General features: G+C 42.7%; 1 protein-coding gene across 4 annotated transcripts in view; it reads right to left on the bottom strand.

Moving 5' to 3' along the window:
- Positions 1–2,768: 2,768 nt before the first annotated feature.
- The window catches only part of ZNF608 (zinc finger protein 608), a 109,376-nt gene continuing 89,914 nt past the window's right edge, over positions 2,769–22,230 (bottom strand). For 3 of the 4 annotated variants that reach the window (XM_005209106.5, XM_005209107.5, XM_005209104.5), the window contains 7 exons: positions 14,096–14,183; positions 11,147–13,589; positions 9,100–9,517; positions 8,356–8,528; positions 6,843–6,996; positions 4,904–4,985; positions 2,769–4,345 (listed from right to left, as the gene is read on the bottom strand). In XM_005209106.5, coding sequence (XP_005209163.1) covers positions 4,339–4,345; positions 4,904–4,985; positions 6,843–6,996; positions 8,356–8,528; positions 9,100–9,517; positions 11,147–13,589; positions 14,096–14,183 — 3,365 coding nt within the window. In that variant the 3' untranslated portion in view covers positions 2,769–4,338. The remainder of the gene's footprint in view (positions 4,346–4,903; positions 4,986–6,842; positions 6,997–8,355; positions 8,529–9,099; positions 9,518–11,146; positions 13,590–14,095; positions 14,184–22,230) is intronic. The other variant, NM_001206306.3, reaches the window with a different exon arrangement.

The raw sequence follows: 22,230 nt of genomic DNA, 5'->3' as shown, positions 1-22,230 counted from the left end.
GATGGCCCTGGAGAGCTTTATTTCCTCTCAATTTCCAGGTATGTCATGTTTCCTTTCATTTTATTTTCAAATGTCTGAGTTAAAAAAAAAAATCTTCACTGAAATGTATAGTGCATCTGGAAAGCTCCCTAAGTGTATTTCTGTACATGAATCAAATGGTACTCCTTGTAGGAAGGAAATCTGAGTTCAATCCCAGCAACCTCTTAAGAATGACTCCTTTCTCCAGGTTTTCTAACTGGAATGTCTTCATTCCAGGGAAAAATAATATGTATTTTAGAGAGCTGGTGTGAGGATTTTTAACAACATACATAAAGTGCATTTTCCAATTTGAGGTGCTGTGAGTCAAATTCAGCCCTCAGACATGGGTTTTAGATTGAATTCATTTTTAGTCTATAAAATCTGCTAATTATTAGGTTAAAACCTAGATCATCCAACTCTGTTTTTAGAAGATCGGGCCCATGTTGGTCAAGTGAGCACCCCCACTACACTTTCATGAGATTACCAGGCATCACAGCTGGCTTTTATATCTTCTAAAGAAACAGAAAACAAGAAGGCACAGTAGTCTATCTGTGGGAGAGGAGGTGGGCAGGAGATCTGAATTTCACATGACCAGCTGGCTGTCACAGCCTGGGGTGGGGTGGTTCGAAGTTGCTACTGACATCGGGAGGGTAGAGCCTAGCTCAACACCCTACAATGTGCACAGTTCCGCCCCTAACAAAGAACATGTCCGCCAACTGTCCAAAATGTCCATAGTGCCAAGGCTGGGAACCCCTGCTTTGGAGAGTGATTCCGTTAAGAAAAATAAGAAACTATGATGGAGGCACTGCTAATAGTGGGTTTCACTCTGTTTTCTCTCCTAAAGTTAACTGAAAGCAAACAACATTTATGACTCAAGCTTCTGCAGGAAGCAGGGAATGGATGACTGTGGTTAGTGACAAAAACAGTAATAAATGGCTTTGCCTGTCTTGTCTCTTTCAGAGTCAGGGAGGGAATGAAATGGACCAGTAATTATCATTTAAACTGCTGTTTTATCCTGTATCAATCAGAGCTATTCATTCTGGTTACTCTCAGACCCTTGGGCTGAAACCACACTAAATCAGGGTCACAGTCAGGGTGAATACATAAGGCCAGCCTTTTTACTCAGTAAGTGCTAATGACCTGGGCTGAACATCAATGGCAAGTTTCCATGAAAAAGCCATCTGAGATCCTAATCTAGGAACAAATGGTTCTATATGGAGCCTATTACCTTGTTTTTAATATTCTGCATTCGCTGGGACCACAGCTGTAAACAACTCTTCAGTCTCATTTCTCCATGAAGTTAATTTGCACTGTGTTAGCACTGCAGGCGTTTTGCATATGTTCAGGACAAGTTGATATGAGCAGGCCTGGAATGAATAATGTTTAGTAAAATCAATAAACCCTATTATTAGTCACTAAGGGGAATGATTTTATGTCTATAAAAGTAAAACAATTAGAACCGTATTAATGGCAGATTCATCATAGTAATATAATAGAGCCAAGTAGGCTTGTCTTTTGGGAATCTTTAATTTACCATTCAGTCCTGACTATGTACTCAGCCAGAGAAATGGCACACATAATATAAACAAGCCCTGGCCTTTGGCGATTCATGTTGTCATCAGCAGGGACAGCACTGTAACAGTAAGAGGAAGAAACAAAACTTCATTCAGTGACTAATGGAAACCAGTCATGAATAATGTTCCAGTAAGAGCCTGCGGGGAGAGTCTATTCAAGTTGCAATGTGCCTTTGGTCATATACATCTTTGTATTTATCAGGACTCCTCAGCACTCCTGTTTATCACAGTAGAAGAGTTAAGCACGGTCTGATGTCCATGTTTATATCCTATCTATTTAGGCACCTAACTAAAAGTATAATTAAAAGCCTATGTGATAAGCATATATCTACTCCTGTATAGCTCAGGTGAGATGAGCTTCCATATGATTTTTATTATTACTAAAGGCAGGAGAATCACCAGGAATCCACAGTATTCCCCAGCCACTACCAGGAACATGATAATGCAGCTGGTGAAGATGTAAGTTGACCTTAGTTCTGGTTCTGTGTCGACAGTGAATTGTTCAGTCAGTTCTAGAACTGAGGCAACATGTAGGCAACCAAAAGTCACACTTCAAATGATATTCTGAACAGAGAAATCACACTTGTTTAACCAAAATAAGACAAATTACATTAGGTCTTCAAGGGTACATCAAGATGTGGTCTAAGAACTGAAAAAATTTGATAAATTTAAAGAATGAGGAAAAATAGGTGAAATCCTCTGAAGCATAGGGATAAAACACCATAAAAAATGTTGGATGATATTCATAGCAAAAACCATTTGCAGGTGACTTCCAAAAATAAAGCAAGTATTTTTGATTGCAAATATCTATACATATGCGATGCAAAAGCCCCTCAGTAGAACTAACCGAAATACAACAAGACAAAATCTGTCAGCTTAGGAAACCAAGGGATAGAACCATCATTAGCAATTACAGTAAAATCATTAAAACTTACAGCTGGGATGAAGCATCAACCAGTCCAAACACATGATACACACCCCAACTTTTAGGACTTTGGCTTCGCTTTTGCATCTCACTGCAGCGCTTTCCCCCAGAGATGCACATGGCTGCTTCCTCATCTCCTTGAGAGAGATTTTCCCGATCACTCTACTTGTAAACACCCACAAATCCCTCATGCCCACTTCCAGACTTTGTTTTTCTCCAGGGCATTTATCAACCATCTAACATACTCCGCATATTACTTACATACTTTATTATGCTTACCCAGACCTACTAGAAAGTGCAAACAGGAATTTTGTTCATGGCTGTAACCCAGCACCTGTACAGTGCCTGGGATAAGGTAGGTGCTCAGACAGAATTTGCTGAGAAGGAAGAGAGAAAGGGAAGGAGGGAAGCAAAGAAAGGAAAAAAAGTGAGGAAGCAGTTAATTCTGTATATTCAGCATAATGTATGCCAGTAAAACAATCTAATGACAAGTCAATCAAATGGCTAGCTGACTAACTTTTCATACATTATACCTACTGTGCACATATCCACAAGACTAACATCTTTGGAATTATCATTCCATACCACATAAACCTGAAATCTGTAGTGATACTACATTTCATGTTTAAAGTAAATACCCAATAAAGATACATATATGCACTGAATTAAATCCACTATTTGGCTGTTAAACTTGGGTATCATATAAGAAAAGTTAATATCTCTGTACTATATCTTAACACACTGGACCTTCATAGATATTAAGGAACTGTTCTTTGAAAATAAGAATTATTATCAGCCAGCTAGAAATAATATGAGACAGACAAGACGCCATTATATATATATATAAAAAAAAACCTTTTTAATTCTGATTGCCAAATTATTTAAGGCAGGTATAAAAAAGGAAAGCATTCAATATACATTTTACATAAAATAAACTAGATTACAGCATAAAACAAGTAACCAGGCAATGGCGTTAAAGTCTCTCTCTTCTAAAACTGGATAATTGTAAACATTAAAAAAACAAAAAAACAAAAAACTGCAGGACTATTCAAGTAATAGAACAATCACAGATGTCTCTGGTATGCAGGCTATTGGGTTATTTGCCATTCAAGATTATCAAAAATGACACCTCATTATTCACAGATGCTCATTATTTCCCCACTTTAATCTTTACATTATATACAACACAGTTTTTGTGGTACTGGCAACCCCATGCCTTCCAAAAGTATTTTCTCCACAATACACAAGTACAAACAGTGACTACAGGAACATTTTACACTGATGCATCTTAACAGGAGCCACCATATAGACATCTAAATTGTACCAAAGTGTCATCATCACAGTTAGCCTTTCTGAGGGGTTCATGGGAATTATATGAAGGATATGCAAGGTTCAGGCACACTGATACATAACATTATTTATTTACAATTGAAAAGCAAAAAAAAAAAAAAGAAAGTAAGCAGCCTTCTGAGGCTAACACTTTCCAACTTGACAAATACATTTTTTATCTCCTTTACTGAGTGGTTTGCGACTTGGCAGCAGACCCTGTGTGTGCGAGCCTGGTTACTGATACAAAAAGTAAAGAATATATATATATATATATATGTATATATACATATATGTATACGTATATATATATAAAACAGAAGTTTAATTACAGCAACATTTGTTACTCTGTGATAAAATCTGTAATTTACAAAAATGAAATGACTGGTTTTTGCCTGCCATTAAGGCATTTCAAATTAACACCATGGAACTGATGTCTGTATAAGCGCTTCCCCATGTGATCCAGTCACATGACAACGTACATTTCCAATCTTGTTATTCTCTGCAAAAGAAAAGAAAACCTTAGCAAATGTTCCATCCACATTTGACACTGAGAATAAGAAAACTGTAAGACCAACAGACTTATTTTAATTCTGTTCAATTCAAGGAATTCAATCCCAGAGAAAGTGAATGAACACAAGGGTAATGATATACAACATGAAAAATAAATTATTTTCCTTTTTAAAACAACTTGAGCAGTAACTGAAAATATCTAAGAAGAAACATCACTTTAGCACTATGACAGTAAATTCCTTCAGTTGCAACTTCATTTTTAAACAAAATAAAACAAAGGGAGTTAGAGTGAATTGTTTTAACAAGCATTGAAGACAACTTAAGAACTGTTAAAGAAACAGATCAGTTAATTACTAATGTACATTACAGCTATAAAAATGAGGTTCACAGTATAGAAGCTGCATCTGAAATACGGTGACATAGTAAGTACATTCACTACAACAATATCAAACCCTTAGGAGCTAAGGTTTTGGTCTAAAAAGCCTACACTTGTTTCCTCCCACCCATTACGACATCTCTATCTAGAAAGCTGATTCCAAATACGCACCTTCTTTGTGCAGGAAACATTCCCGATGCAGATGCCTGTGCAGCCACCTGCTGAGAGGCAACGAGGGCAGCAGAGGTCAGGCCTAATGGGGGAAAAATGCAGGGTTTCCGTGACTTTCAGAAAGGTTAAGAGTAGATGCAGGTCCAATGGTGAAAGGTTGCGGACCAGGGAGTAGCAATCTGGCCTTTGTAAACACACACACACACACACACACACACACACACGAAATGTTTCATGTAGCAAGGACAGAATACAAACTGCTCAGTCTAACCAGAATCCATCTCTTCACTGAATACTCTGTGGTTTTCTTAATAGCTATTCAAAGAGAATACAGCATTCCATCTCTCTGGCTCTGCATGGTGCTAAATGGTTTGCACGCATTTCTGAATAGGAAGCCCAGGAGAAATAATAGGTACCAGGTAACAACAGGAATCAAAAGTCACAGTGAATTATAGGAGCGCCACGCTATTTGCTTAGAATACAATACTTTCATAATAACTTTTATCACTTTAACGTTTTCCCCAGTGACTGAACACAATGCATCCCATAAGGTACATGGAATCACTGAATTGAACTTAGAAACAGTCTTAACTTTCACCCTGCAAGAGCAGGGGAGCAGTAAGAGAATATAATAGATCCAAATGGCATGAAGTTGCCTAATAGGAAATTCTTTTAAATTCTATAGAAAACAATCATGGAAAAAAGATAGAGGAAATAAAAGTAAACCCTGAGGAAATGACTCCTTCTATGTTCTCTATGGTTTCTTTAACACCACTATTTGACACCAAGTAACATGGAATGAATAAATTAAAATGACCCTTTCACATTTGGACAGCACTTCCTACTTTTGGAAATACCTTCAAATGTATTATCTCGTATTCAGACAGCAGAGTAAGAAGGAACCTGGCAAACAGATACTTGTCCACAGTTCAATCTGTGCCCTTTCAAAATTCCTACGTGGAAGCCTTAACCCCCAAAGTGACTGTATTTGGACCTATACAGGAAGTAATTAAGGTTAAATGAGGTCCTAGGGGTAAGGCGCTGATCTTGAAGGATTAGTGTCCCTTAAGAAGGGATAGTAACTCTCTTCCCCCCACCTCCTGGTCCCCCAAGAAGTCACAGGAATACATAAGCAAGATGGTGACCATCTACAAGCCAAGAGGAGAGCTCTCTCACCAGAAATCAACCATGCTGGCACCCTGGTATCAGACTATCAGCCTCCAGAACTATGAGGAAATACATTTCTGTCGTTTAAAGCCATAAAGACTATGGTATTCTGTTACTGCAGTCAAAGCTAAGACAGCAAGGTCCTAGCAAGTGCTCTACTGTAAAGATATTGCCCCTCCCTGCCCAGGCCATGAGCTGACAGAGCTAGGACAATCTGCTAAAACACCACGAACTGTCTGTGGTTCCTCATGTCAGTGCTATGGCTTTTAAAAATGTTTCTCCTCTTTACTCCACGTTTCAATAGCAAAGGGCTGGAAGTCTCAGGATTAGGTTATAAAGAGTGTTGACCCTGACCGCATGACTCCCTTTACTTCCTTGGGAAAAGGAGCAACTTGGAGGCCTGAAGAGATCAAGGGAAGTCATTTCACCAAAGCCTCCCACCATCCCTCCCTGTCTTCTACACTTTTCCTGAAGCAGCTATCTGATCTTCTGATTGTTATATTTGGTGCCCCAGACACTGCCCACCACCAATAACATCAATAAGTGACACTTATTAAGTGGTAGCCACTTCACGTCTCATCAAAACACACAGAGATGTGGGAATACCCTTAGCTGTGTCCCAAGGATATACCAGGAAAGAAGTGTTAAAATTCCACCCCAGAGCTAATTAACTCAAAGCTCAACCTTTTCAGTTGAAGACAAGAAAGGCAGTTTTGGAAACTGTTTTTCAAAGCAGGATGAATAAAGGCACAAGGAGAATGGAGCTGCTGACCTTGGAAAGGGTCGTACTGCCCAGGGATGAGTGGGTACCCCATGCCCACGTGGGTGTGGTGGTGAGTATGCAGGTGCCGCTGGCCAAAGGGGGAGTGGCGGTCCCGCTCCCTCTCGGCTTCCCGCTCCCGCTCAGCTGAGGCCTTTTCCACAGGCTGCAAAAGAAAAGACAGAGATTCCCCCCCTTAATCCTTTGAGCAACAATTTGGAGGGGCGTAGTAAACCTCCTTGGTCCCTTCAGCAGTGGGTACTCCTAATATTAAACAAGTAAATACACAGACTCTTAGAAATTCTTTATTAATGGTAAATCATTTCAAAAGACATGCATTTCAACTGGAATGAAGACAACACTATAGTCCTGCTCTGAGCCAAAGCAATATCAACATTTTCCTCAAATGAGTGAAATAAGAGGACTTCTCTATTCCCATTCATAATTGCAGGTTTAGAATTGACCCAATTTCTTTCTAAAAACAAGTTTCACATAGGGATGAAGGAGAAGAAGGTGTTGCAGAGACTTCTTTAAGGTCAAGTTTTCTGATGACTATTCTATTTTAACTACCTTTTCTGAGGAGAATGTATCTCACAATTTTAAACCTATCTTTATATTGAGCTCCATTGAGAACATACATCCTAATATTATATATTACATCAATATCAAGCGCATGAAACCATTGCCCTGTGCCTCTGGAAGAATTCCAAAATCTTTCCATCTTTGAACACTCAGAGAAGTTCCAGTCCTCTAAAATCATAATTTGACTGAGGATCCTGTGTTTCTGAGACATTTTTTACTCATTTGAACTTAATCAGCCTTTCACTAAAGCTCTTTTTCTTACTTGAAAAAAAAACTTTATACTAGGAGTGCTCACAGTTAAAAGATGCATAAATCATTTTCTTTTAAGCTTCTTTTGAGTTTCAGGACACACACAGATACACATCACAAAGCCTATATTTAATCTTTCCAACCTTCTTTTTTCTAGACCCAAACTACCACATCCTTTGTATTTTCTCTCTTCCCAATAGTCTCTGGGACTTTCTTTGCAGGGGGTGGGGAAGCAGAGCCATCTTTCACAAAGACATATGTCTGAATCACCTTAGCAGAGTTACAGGGATGTGTGGAGGAGTCAATGTCGAAGCACAATGGATGCAGTCAACACTCTTTAGCCAAGCGGCTCAGCAGCACATGAGTGCATCAGAAGTATTCTGCACCGAAGGTTGGTTCCTATGAATTTCAATGTCTGGCTGACTAGCATCCTCCTGGGTAAGCAAGGTAACAGATTTTCCAACAGAAGAGGCTGCTACTACCATACATGCTTTAACATTTTTTCCCCTCGTGTGTGAAAGCATCTTATTTTAAACATGCCATTCTTTCCTTATTAGGAAACAACACAAAACAAAACAGCATTCTTAAATCACAGCTGGGTTCCAAAGCCATTTATATTTCAAGACTGTTCTCTCACTTGTCCCCTTTCCCCTTAAAACACAGTGCTTTTAAGTGACAACAAAAGGAAGCTTACAGCAGGAGACTTGCTGCGGTATTGGTTGGCATGCTGCTGGAGCAAATCCAGTGCTTTCGATTCAGTGGCTGTTTTCGTGTTGATGCTAGGGCTGGTATTGACTTTCTCTGCCTCTTCTCTCCCTGACATCTTCCCATAAACAGGATAATGAAATCCTGGAGAGAGATAGGCCCCTGCAGACACACAACAAATGCCACATCAAGTTACGAACGACATCTTTAAACAAAAACAACAAACCATTTGGGTTACATGAATTTGGGATAAGAGTCGGAGATCTTAAAATAGGGAATATTCCATTAAGAATGCGCTATATCGTCTTTAAACTGTATCGAGGTTCTCCGATTCTCTTCTCCCAGTTAACCCATCCTGATGATCAGAGGTTCTAAAAGAGAACGAGCTTACAGCCATTTCATCTGTTTACATGTGCAATTAAGACAAAAGAACAATAACTGTAATGATTATGACAGTAAGTGTTCAGAATGTATTCCTAGGCAATAAAATATCTGTCAGTCTCATAGCTACAGCAGACCATCAGATCCTATGGAAACTACAGCTAGTTTGACATTTCATCTAAAAACAAATCTGCCATTAATTCCATTTCACCTTAGGGACGTCTTTAAATAGCATTAAAAACAAGCCACACAATGTCACTCTTGAAGCCTCTAATTTATCCAGAGTTTTAAAACAGCTAGTACTTGAACACAGCCTCTTCCCTCCAATACAGTGAGAACCCATGACACGTACCAGGGTAACTGTGCATTAGGACGGGAGAAACAGCCCGGTATGCAGGGTGGCTGGGGTCATACATCTGCGGGTAAGGATAAGCATGCAAGTACTGTATGTAGGACTGATGCTGACTCATGGGTGAGGAGACAGCCACTCTGGTTCCCCGAGAGTCCTTCCAGTTCACGGGAGTCTTCCGATCATCGTTTTTCAGTTTGCCCTCATCCAAGGACTGAGAATCAGGACGTTTGGCCTCTTTGGGCTCCTCTTTGATGCTTGTTAATGATACAGGAAGGCTGGGCACACCACTCTCTTTGTTGGGGGTTTTTCTGGGACTATCCTCTTTTAATTTCTTTTCTCTATCAAGTTCTTCTGACTTTTGTGGATCCAAGTATTTGGGTTGGTATACATAATGATGCCATGTCCTTGTATCTGGATCCTGGTTTTGGAAAAAAGACTTATTAAAATAAAATTAACATTTTTAAGAAAAACTCATTCATCACCATGAAAGCACTATTACTTCTAATACTGAGGTAACATTTATTTATACGCTTACACTGTGAGCTTTACTGCCTCCTCTTACGAAGGAATGATGTCTAAGGCTGGCATGATTAATAATCTCTTTTACAGAAGACAAAAGCAAAGCTCTTAAAGCTCAAGTAATATCAGGGTCACAATGCTGCCCAGTTTGTGGAGCTGGGCTTCAAAACTTAGCTTGGCTGGAATTCAGAGCTGGGGTGTTAATGTTAATTCTTAACATTAAATAACACCCTCAGACATACTCAATCTAACTCTCGTTTTTCCCTCCTATCTTACATAGGTAAAAAGAATATAAAAAACTCAAGCTGATAATATTAAGTTTTACCTACTGTTTAAGTTTTAATATAGCTTAAGTAATTATATCAATTAACATCATTTAGAGGGGGAAACTCTTGGTTTCCTAATACACTTTCTTCATCTACTGTAGCCAAGGCTGAATAGAAACCAGATCGGTTCATTAATCCAAACAAAATTAAAAATGAACACCACACATTATGGCTTTACTATAGTAAACAAAGGCATCCATAACATGCACCCCCCGCCCCTCCAATTGCACAGTTCTAATGCAGCCCTATGGTGTCACAGCCTGATTCGACTCCAGAAGCGGAGAAACTGAGGGCCTTTAAAATGACCTTTGTGGCTCCCCTGCAACCCATCCCATTCACGCTACAAACCCACTGGGTGCTTAGGGGCAGAAAAGCATGAAGAAAGGATTCTGTTGCTCTGGTTCACTGCGGACCTCTATATGCCCCCTCTAAGTGAGGGCTGGGGTGCCGGGAAATACCAGAATTAATACTTCTGGGACTACAGTTGAGTCAGGATGTCTGAATCGTGACAGAAAATGCTAGCACATGTGTGGTTTCACGGTGACCGATTTTCAGGTGTTGGCACATTTCACCTCAAGCTGGCCGACCGCGGGGCTCTGGGATGACTGCCCGAGGCCCATCCCCCTAGCTCCTCACTCCTCACAAGCGAGAGGCACTGAACCCTGCTTTGAGGCCCTTCATGTAGCGCAAAAAACAGAAGTCTAGACGCCTCAAGACACTCCAAGTTTCATAAAAAAGATAAGTAGGAAATGTGAATTTAAGGACCCTGTCTTAATATCCCCAGAAGATGCCAAAATAAATTTGGAAATGTAAAAGAACAAATTATTTGAGTTCTCAGACTCAGAATCTTGGAGTTAGAGGGACCACAGCCACCACAGGGTAGAATTCCCTCACTCTGGACTCCGTAAGACAATAAGGGACTTCATCAGAGTCAGTCAGTGGCAGGGAACATGAATCTGCAAAGCACATAGCCAAGATTCTTTTTACTACACAACATGACAAGGAAATAGTGAGCAATGTACATTTCAGAGGTACACAAGAAATCCTGAGAGAATCACTTAAAACACTTTTCAAGAGAAGAGAAATCCAGCCTAAGGAACCCTTGGTTGATTTCCTGTGAAGAACTCTAACCAGATCAAGACCAGCCATGTACAAGTCTCAGGCTGCTCTCTCCCTGTGGGGGCCACGCTCCCCAATCTTACTTGTTTAAATCTCGAGGTTGGGTCTACACCTGTCTGCTTCATAGAGTCCATGACAGATTTCATTTCTACAGCCTCCTTAATAAGCTGGTGGTTTTCCATCTGCTTAGCTTTGAAGCTGTCGGCCTGAAGCTGCTGCTGGTGACTGGAGAGAAGCTGCGATTTACCTGTCTCCTCAGTTTTATTAGGCACTGACGGCCCTAGTTTAGAATGGTTTTTGTTAGGCTCTGGAGTAGAGGGAGCTTTTGAGACTGTGGCCGATGGCATGTTTTTCTGTTTACTGTCCTCCTTGCCCAGCTCTTTCAAAGGGAGTTCGTTTTTCCTTTCACAGTCTCCTCTCCCAGTTTGGGCCATTTTCTGCTCTGCCAGCCTCTGGTCCTCATAGTACTTCTCATACTGCTGTCTATAGGCAGGGCTGGTGGCCATCAGAGACTTCTGGTCCATATAGAGCCCGTAGGCATACTGGCCATAAAACAGTGACTGAGCCAGGGCCGGGTGTCTCTGGGTGATCACCGACTGGTGCTGAGGCTGTAAGGATGCAGGGTTATGGTCCACTTTCTTAGCCTCGAGCTGCTCTGCTTTGTCTTTCTTATCCGCCTCTTCCTCAGACTCCTTCTTGATCTTCATTCCCTGTGTGCTCCCGCCATTCCCAGCTACAGAGGCGCCCATTTGCCCAGGGTGCATGTAACTGGGAGAATAATAAGGATCGTAGCCATGGTAATAGGGAGAGTGGGACTCTTTCATCTGAGATGACTGTGCTGTCGTTGAAGAATGTCCTTTCACAGAGCCATCCTTACTAGAGAGTATATCTGATGGGGAACTGGTCTTCGACCTCACGCCCTCTGACCTGCTGTCAGAACCACCGTCATCAGCAGCATCGGAGATGTCTGAGTAGGCGGGGCTGCTCGTCTTGGCCGCAGAACTCTCGGCCCCGTTCTGGGTCAGCACGTGCAGCGGGGCCATGGGCGCCTGTCCATTCACCAAAGTGCTGCACTCCATCCTTGAGGCACTCCCGATGGAAGGGCTGGGAGCGTTGTCTGTAAAAGTGTAAACCTTATCAGCCTCGGCTTTGATACTAGCCATCCGACTCTCTTGAGACTCGGACAGTCCATTTGCCAGCCCTTCATTCTTGCTGAGATGGTCCTTTAAAAAATGTCCGGATAAATCTTTCCCAGTCCCCTTGGCATCCTCGAGTTTGCCCAGCTTTGCATCCATTTTCGGGCTCCCCGTCTCTTTCCCTTCTTTGTCCTTCAGCTTTCGCTTCTCCTTTTTCTTCTTGTCCTTGAGTGACACGAGGGCTGGGTTCACGGTGATGGGCTCCCCCATAATTGTGGGCTTTGGCTGAATGGGTTTTAACGGAGGACTCTTTGGTGTGGCCTGAACAACTGTGGTCAGTCCGGGTATGGTCCCCGTAGTGGTGCTTGGAAAGGCTGCAGTGGGAATAGCGATTAGCTGCGGGGGTGTGGGAGCCGGGGCAGGAGCAATGGGCCGGGCAGTTTTAAGTTTAGAGAGGTTTTTGTCCATTTTGCAATTGTTGGCTTTTTTGCCCTTTTCTTTCTCTCCCAAGGTTTTCTTGTCAATTAATCCTTCTGCTTCCAGTTTGGGCATTTCCACAGTCAAACTGCCATCCACTGCTGAGCAGCTGTCTAAGGTGGCTGTCATGTTGGAGATGACTGGAAGATTATTGAGGTCATTGTTAAGACCCTTCTTTTTGCCAGAATTCTTCCCAGCCTTCGCTCCAATAACAGAACCTGGGCCATTGCTCAGGAGCTCTCTCTTTCCCTTGGGGGTGCCGGGGGGGTTCCCTGAGCCAGGGGACACTGGCGCCTTCACCTGCTCGTAAGTTGATACACTTGTGCTTGGCTCGCTGCATTCCAGCGCCACATTGCTCAAGGCCTCCTCGCAGTCTGAGATCTTGTCCTCACTATCTGGTTCGAACTCCAGCTTGTTCTCTGGGTCTAAGTGGGCATGAGCCTGGTGGTACCTGAGGCCGTTGATGTGCTTGTACTTTTTGTTGCAGTTTGGGTGGGGACAATCAATCAACACGGGAGAAGAACAGCCCTGGTCCAAAAAAGTCGTCTCTGGTTTCCCTTGAGGGGTGGTGGGAGTGCTTCTGGAATTTGTGCGGACACGCTTCCCGGGCTTACTGTCCTCGGAGCTGGAGTTCAGGTCTAGCTCCATCGGAGGCTTGTTTTTCCTTTTGTTGGTGGAGGAGGGGCTGGCTTTGATGTCCTCAGCAGCACAATTCGGGGGTGTCCTCCGCCCGCTGGCGTTGAGGCTGCCCCGCCTCCCCTTCCCATTGGCCCCGCCTCTGTTCTTGTTCTGCAGCCCTCTGGACTCTGTGAAGCTGGCCTCCGAGCCCGGGGCAGCTGCGGTAGACCTCGCCCTTTTCCCTCGGCCTCGGCCCCCTCTCATCTCCAGGTCGCTGGTTGGTGACTCGCAGAACCTAGGGAAGCAAGTAACAGCCGTCAAAATGGGCATTTCCAAAGGAGCCAGGTGAAATCATGAGGCATGCAATGTGGTAAAGAGCAGTCAACACCCCAGCAGCTTGACGGCTGGGCCCAGATGAGGAAAAGACACCCAATTCTTCCACTGACAATTTCAATACCTAGGACAGATCAGGCTACCAATGGCTTATGTTCTTCCTCAGAAAACCAGCTCAGCTAGCTAAGCTTCCAATGCAGTTCAAATTCCCGTGTTGACAAAAAGAAAACAAAGGAGATAGAGGAGGGGCAGGAAGTAGCGATCACCCTAAAAACAAGCAATGTGGCATCTGCATTTTATTGTGTTCAACCCTGAATTGCTCATTGCTCTTTTGCTTGGTTTCAATTACAACCTGCCTTTCAAGTATTATTAGTCTCTCTCTGTAGTTTCCTTGCACAGAGAAGGAGAGGGGAAGACGAGGGAGGAGGAGAGAAAGACAGAGGCTGAAATCAAAGGCCCTGTGCCTACCTGGGAGGGGCCCAGTCGTGCTTGGTGCAGTCCAGTAAGGTCCCTACGTAAGTCTTGTTCCTCCACGTGACATTGACCACTAGGACACCTGCAGGAGTGGGGAGTGAAGAAGGACCAAGGTTAGCACAAATTACCCTATTTCCAGTTCATTTATTATTACTATTCTTTTTACCAGCAGAGCTCTATTCTCATTTGCTTTCAAAAGCTGTGGTTTGCATTCTTCCTCTTTCTGGTTTCAGTGACCTCAAGCAAAAACCCACAGGAAATTGTGTGTGTGTGTGTGTGTGCGCGTGTGTTCATGAGCATACTTGTGTGGTACAAAAGGGTAAGGCTGTGTGTGAGAGGGTAATCAAGATACTGCTGACAGAAGGAAATGGTTTTTGCCATGTCCTGCTGTAAAACAGCAACACTCACCTCTTAATTTTTCTATTATTACACATAATTGCTTTCGTTTGGCAAGCAGCCAACAAAAACTAAGCGCCAGTTACCAGTGCTTAAAACAGAAAGTGACTGAAAGGAATCGGTTTTGTTTCCAATTCAACAAAATAAAATAATGGTGATTTTTATTTAGGGAAAAAAATGATGTGCATGCAAGAGGGAGCTTGGAGTTCAGATAGGAGACAATCAGCTATGATTTATTTTTCCTAATCCTCTCCTCTCTGGCTTTGTGAGACAAGAATTAGCCTTAGTATGGTATCTATTTCACTGTTTGGTCTTATTTCATATTAAGGACTCCTAAAATAGCCCTCTTAAGAAAATGTATGTACACAATAGGTTTGCTCTTGGGGTTATCTTTAGAATCAACTTTAGTAAGCATTTGCCACGGAGGATAAGGAAAAAAAAAAAAAACAAACCCTCAAAACCAACACACTTGTTTCCTGCAAGCCATTCTGCTTTTCCCAACTGCTCTGCAGACAATTTAATTTAGCACTGCATCTGTGAATTACTAACTTAAGTGCACTTAGTATACCAAATGTCAGAGGGAAACAAAATATAACATCCTCTTTATTTCTCCAGAGGACAAGTGCCTTAAAAAAAAAAAAAAAAAAACTCATTTCTTTAAAAGCACACATTAAAAGGAGGTAGATTTTGCTTTTGAGACATATATAAACTATTAGGGTAAAGAAATAAAGTAAGTGTGTCTTAGTTTCTATAAACCACCAGTCTTCCTTCTTCCTTGGAAACACCAAGAGACAATACTCAAAGTCTATTTCTAGCTGGTTTACACACTTGCTCACTGCCATTTGAATTCTGCAGAGAACTTGTATTGAACTCCTTTGTGGTAAGGGACACCTCTCAAGGTAAGACTCATTTCCTTGGGAATGTCTTTAATAGCAGGTAAAATGTTTGGATAGTTGGGACTCAAGTAGTGGGGAAGAAAGGATTTCTTTCAAAAGTCCCAAAAAGAGATTTAAAAATTGTTTCCCATATGGTCTGTGTTACTATTACTTAGGTGACAGCTGAATTTACTCACTGTATCAATGGAGGTGGTGGGAGGCGGGGGAATTACATGAAGGAAAGTAAGCATTTCCTCAAATCATAGTTGATTCCATTCTAATTCCTTCACAGGAAAAAAAAAAAAAACCACACTCAAGTCATTGAGTATAAAAATGCTTATTGAGATGAGAGTCAATGGTAATTAGGCATTTGGTAAAAATGTGCACAAGACAGAACAATTGGAGGAAAGGATTCTTTATGAGCACAACCCTTCAGGAAAAGGGAGGGGGTGGAGACAAGGCGAAGGGGAAGACTGCTTTTCTCATCATCTGCTCTCTGGGGCACTGTGTGTGGTGTCAAAGACCTTTGCAGCTGCTTAAAATTCTTTAGCATGTCAGCTATATTTACAGTGCAGGAATATATCTGTATTGCCAGAAGGTTACTGCATTTTAGCTTTAGATGCAATAGGCTGAATCACTGCGTTCCTGAGTCCCTGATGTAGCACAAATGTATAATTAAAATTGCTTGAAAGGAAACATGAAAGAAACAACAAACCCTCCATTCTTACAGTAATAAAATTAAAAACAGGAAAAGTCTGCACAGACACTTAACATTTGTCTGCAGTGAAAGGCTTTTGTTATTGCTTTTCCCCTAAGGGTTTCGCGTTTCCAGCAAATGCTGGCCGTGGATTGGCCGGCGCCTGCTGGGAACGCCAGCGTCTGATTGGCTGAGCCAAGGGCGGCCGCCCGGAGCAAAGGCTGGGGATAAAGAAGTATCGCCAGGGGAAGAGGAGGCGGCCCGGCTGCCGCAGCGGTGGACCGTCCACGAGGCCGGGGCACGCTCCCCAAGCTGGGGTTCTCTTGGGGACAGCGGGCTGCCCAGCTCCATAAATCAATGCGGGCTGGTCCGTGTGATGAAAGGCTACTGTCCACGTGACCGCGCTGAGTTTCCCACCACGACCCACGCAGAGATGCTCCACGAAGCACACCAGCCTGCACACCACCCTCAGCATTGAATTCCTGGTCTTGGAACAGGACAAAGGGAAACCTGGGAGCCGGAGAGGACGGGACCCCAATATGCAGCAGTTAATCACTGAGTATGTGGGGTTATCGGGTGAAGCTATCAGAGGCGAAACAACTTCCACACTGCAAAACTATTCCCATCGCCTGATACTATTTCTAGACGCCACACTTATCTAAGTACAAGTAACAATCACCATTATTAGCACTTGGTGGGAATAAAATTCTTTTTAAAAAATGTCCATTTTCAACCTAAAAGGGCCTCAATAAGTTAGGCTAATTTTCCTAGAATCCCTCCATATTTTAAAAGATGCTCAAATAAATGCTCTAATCCCAGGAAGATCTGAATAGTTTCTCTAATTAAATGCGTGTGTTTGGTCTACTTTTCCCTTATATGCACAATCCACTTCACAATGTCATGGAATATTTATGTCAGCCTAGAATTCATGTGCGGAATACAGGCATGCACATGTTTATGCAGCCCAATCTGCTCTGCATGGGAATGAGGGCTTAAGGAACGCTTCTCATATAAACTACAAAGCGTACTGTTTCTTTGTCAGGAAGTCTGTGTTCAGACAACATCCTATTGTGAGCGGCCAAGTACATAGGTAGTGTTGAGCTCTAAAAAAGCATATAAAGGACTTATCTTTTTGAAGTCACCACATCTTGAACACTTTCTAACCCGTGGTGATACAAAACAGACTATACTTTTGTGAAAAAGAGTCCTTTTAAAAGTTCAAATTTTAGAAATCTGGGTATGGTTATTTTTCTCACATAAACTAAAAATAAATGTACATTTATTCCAAAAGAATTAATTTTTACTGCACATTTATTCTTTCAAACATCTTGCCAATTTGTCAGGTGCTGGGGACACTGTACAAGTCCTTTCCATCTTTCTCATCTCAAGTATCCCACTAGATTGATCATCTTCCCTTCCTACCCACATAGGGCTTCTTTGGTGGCTCAGATGTAAACAATCTGCCTGCAATGCAGGAGACCTGGGTTCAATCCCTGGGTTGGAAAGATCCCCTGGAGAAGGGAATGGCTACAACTCCACTATTCTTGCCTGGAGAATCCCATAGACAGAGGAACCTGGTTGGGCTACAGTCCACGGAGTCCCAACGAGTTGGACACAACTGAGCAGCTAACACTTTCACTTTTCCCACCCACAGACTGGGCATGGGTTTTCCTCAAAATGCTAATAATGCCTGCCCTGTAATACTTTATATTTGAAAAATATCTTAAGATTACTACCAGTGAAGAAAAAATAAAGCTGAAAAGACCAATTGGTGGTTTGGGTGTGCTTCCCACATAGAGTTTTCTTCCTTGTATTAAGGGTATGTCTTAGATCCTAATGCACAATCTAAGCTGCCGCCCTCACAAAGCATTACCACTACAAGACACTTAAATAAGAAGGTGATCTGCGTTCTATAACATGAGCCCCTTCCCTATCTCTACAAGCCAAAAGAGCCCTGAGGTCCCATAAGGATTCAACATTCATGGCGTTCTATTATCTCCTCTTGTCAACACTTAGCAGTTAAGTGATCCCAGAGAGATGGTCAGGCCCATTAAGCATTTACTGTACATCTACAGGGTATATACAACACTAGGAATATATTTCGGGAGAAGGCAATGGCACCCCACTCCAGTACTCTTGCCTGGAAAATCCCATGGATGGAGGAGCCTGGTAGGCTGCAGTCCATGGATCGCTAGGAGTTGGACACCACTGAGCAACTTCACTTTCACTTTTCACTTTCATGCATTGGAGAAGGCAATGGCAACCCACTCCAGTGTTCTTGCCTGGAGAATCCCAGGGATGGGGGAGGCTGGTGGGCTGCCATCTACGGGGTCGCACAGAGTCGGACACGACTGAAGCGACTTAGCAGCAGCAGCAGCAGCAGGAATCTATTTAGTGCTATGGAATCAGCTATAGATTGCCTGTAACTCCATCCAGACTTTACACTTCTAAAAGTCTGCAAACAGAACATAAGCATACCTGCTATTCCAGAAGTGGAAGTATAGTTAGCATATTACCCATACTAGAAAGTAAGTCCCTTAACCCATCTTATTCAACTAGACCCAGCATGAGACTTTCACAGTAACTGCCCTGCCTAAAGTTCCTGTTCAGAGAGAAGTCTTAGGCAACCAGGCTCCTAGCCCAGTAATCCTAACCCTGGCCTCATCTGACTGCTCTAGGTAACCGAAGCAGAGATAACTAAACAAGACTTGCTTTGGGCATCTGAGCTAATGATATGGAAAGGGAAGTTGATAAGAGTAGAAACCTATAGGTCACAAGGTACTGAAGGGTGAAAGGTCAATGGGTGGAACAAGGCCTCATATTTGTGGGTCCCTTTTCCCTCGTGCTTCAACTCTAAAGGGGCAGGGGATAGGGGTTGGAGAAGCTCTCACTGGTATCTAGGACTGTTCCATTATTTTTTAGTCATCTTGTTAGAAAGACGCTCCTGATTCTGAACTAAAATCTGTCTTTGAACACCTAGGTTCTGGCTGTGCCTTCTGATACCCTAGAGACAGTCCCCTTGACAGCCTTTCACCCACACAAGGACAATGACCATGTCAACACTCCCTTCACCTCGTGTTGTCCTCTTTTTTTCCCTCCAGCATAAACGAGTTTCTTCAATCATTCTTGATACCACATTTTTAACTGCCCTGGGGCGGGGGGCGGTGGGCGTAAAAAATAAAACTTTCGATGGACTCACCCAAATTCCCAAAGCAAGTTAAGGCTTCTAATAAATTAGAACCAGAGACTGGGCTTCCCAGGTAGGGCTAGTGGTAAGGAACCCACTTGCCAATGCAAGAGACATAAAAGACACAGGTTCGATTCTTACGTTGAGAAGATCCCCTGGAAAAGGGCATGGCAATCCACTCTAGGAGAATCCCATGGACAGAGGAGCCTGGCTACAGTTCACAGGGTCGCAAAGTGTCAGACACTACTGATGTGACTTAACACACAGAGACCAAGTCTAACGTTCACTCTTTCATGAATTTTCTCCAGACACAAAGACTTTGTACATCATTAAAAAATGGCTACTTCCTCCTGGGTCCCCACTGCATTCCATCCAAACGCTCTCCCCAGTGGAGGCCCCCAGAATCCATGCTTTCCCTCTGTGTCCACAGCTAGCAGCTTTTTCAGCCTCCCTGTGGGTTAGATAGGGCCCTGTCCCTCAGTTCTGTAAAAGGCAAATGAACTGATAGGTGCCACTGCCAGGATTAGCCCAGAAGAATCTCCCACGCACATTCCTCTGATTTCTTCACCTTCCTGGCTGGCTGGGACAGAGACCACGGTGACTCTGAAAGTCACAAGAGGATGGTAGAGTCTGCTTTAGCCAGGAGCCTAAGACAAAGAGAGCCCCCATCCAATAGGAACACTGAATTCAGTCCACGCTGGAGGAGCAGCAAATAAACTCTTACTGTTTGAATACTGCTGAGACTGTTTTAACTTAAACTACATGGTCCCTTTAACAACTTACTCCACTCATATACACAAGAGGCCTGTCTCTTCCAACCAGACTCCATTCCTTGAAAACAGGAGCAGTGTCCTGCACCTACCGTACCCATGGGCACAGTGCCCAGCACGTGGAGGGAGTTCATGCAACTCCCAGAGACTACTACACGATGACTGAAGAAAATCTAGATCTGAATGCTGCTGCTGCTGAGTCGCTTCAGTCATGTCCGACTCTGTGCGACCCCATAGACGGCAGCCCTCCAGGCTCCCCCGTCCCTGGGATTCTCCAGGCAAGGACACTACCCAGTGTGTTCTTTTCAGGATTACATACTTTTTCAATAAGCATCGTCTTCCACTAGTTTAAAGATGATGGGAACGCTCTGTGGAGAGATTTTGCTCTGAAGATGTTATAAATACGGTTTATGAATTACTGTTTCTGGTGATTTGTGAAGATGTTTCCTCAAGAACTGGGCAAATGCCTGATTTCCCAGTGGATCAGCCAAACTCTGTTTATATTACAATTTAAAGACTCTTGCAGAGTCTTTAAAGTGCCTCATCCCTGGGACAGAAGTCTTTGCCAAGCAGTGCAAATGCCAAATTTGGTCTCTGACATCGTTTCTTGGCCCTCTTATTCAGACTGCCACATCTGGACGACCAGGGTGTGTGCTTGTGCAGGAAACGGAAACGTCACTGCAATAATACCAAAATGGAACCCGTTTATGGCACCATCTTTTTAAGTTTATACATTTCTTTGCTTGTGTGTGTGTATGTATATGTGTGTGTGTGCATATATGTGTTTTTTTCTCCCCTAGGAGAAAACATGAGTGATAATAAATATGTCACAATATGCTGTTTCCTAAGTACAGAATAAAGTTCATATATTCAGGATATCACATAACTCTTTTTAGACAGCGTGACTACTGTACAAGGTAACATTTATCACCTCTCCTCTGTACTGAATGCCCTCCCTCTCGTATTTTGTTGTGCTGGTTTTATTGTATCCAACACGGGTACTATTTAAAAAGCCAAGTCTTGTCTAGTACACTTATTCATTTTTCCGGCTTCAGAGCTTCCAGCCTTATAGATAGGTCTTCTTCAAAGATCAAAGTGGAGTTTATCATTCTTGGAAAGAAAGAAAGATAGCACTAAGTCGCGTCCGACTGTAGCCTGCCAGGCTCCTCTGTTCATGGGATTCTCCGGGCAAAAAGACTACTGCCTGGAGTGGGTTGCCATTTCCTTTTTTCAAGGGAACTTCCCGACCCCAGGAATTGAACCCAGGTCTCCCGCACTGCAGGCAGATGCTTTACCAACTGAGCTACACAGGAAAGCAGACTTTGGGGGGGATTTTAATTCACAATCGGATTGCCAATGAGGCGCCTAACAAAGAGAAGAGGGACTATTTGCTATTACCTCTGCTAAGGATACAGAGAGCATCAGGACCAGAAAAGTAAGAGTCACGTGGCCAGAAAATTCCTTTTTTTTTTTTTTTTTTAAAGAGCTCTACTGCTGGGCTGAATGTTTGAAGAGCCACTTTAACCACATCCTGTAATCAAACCATCTGGAACACAGTGCTGCGATTAGTCACCCTGAACACTGGGCTTTATCTGAACAAATAGTGGAGGCAATGGAGTTGGGAGATAGGGCAGCACTAACAAGGGGAAGTGCAATGAAACACTTTATACCCTCGTGTGCTGCCACCCCCATCATAAACCCCAGAGACACACTGCTCTGGTGTTCACGTCCAGCTTTATGAAAGCACAGTGAGCTTAAAGATTAAAGGACTGAAGGGCTAAAGATTGCTGGTTTGGATAAATGTTCTCTGTCGAGGGCTGGAAAATGTTGCCACCACTCTATCTATGTTAATTATAACCTCTCCGATGACAGTTCAGCATTCCTCGCAGGGTTTGGTGTTATTTTCAGGACATTAAGAACAAGGTTCATTTATGGGAGGAGACTTATGATTCTTTACTTGCCACAGGTTAATCTGAACACTGAGACAGTTCTTTTTGGTTCATCTAAAGCCCGTCCATAAATAACAAGAAAAAATCTGCCCGTCCATAAATAACAAGAAAAAAATCTAAGACCTTAATCCAAATAAATACGCTAAACCAATACCAAGAAGCAATTGCAAAATGCTGTTTCTAATCTACATTTTTAAAGACGGGATCTTTCTTACTTGACTAGCTTATCTCTTTAAAAAGTCCATTTTATCATCA

The sequence above is a fragment of the Bos taurus genome, chromosome 7 (assembly GCF_002263795.3).
Source record: "Bos taurus isolate L1 Dominette 01449 registration number 42190680 breed Hereford chromosome 7, ARS-UCD2.0, whole genome shotgun sequence".
Lineage (NCBI taxonomy): Eukaryota > Metazoa > Chordata > Mammalia > Artiodactyla > Bovidae > Bos > Bos taurus.
Note: the sequence above shows the minus strand (reverse complement) of the source record. Positions and strands in the feature narration are given on the sequence as shown.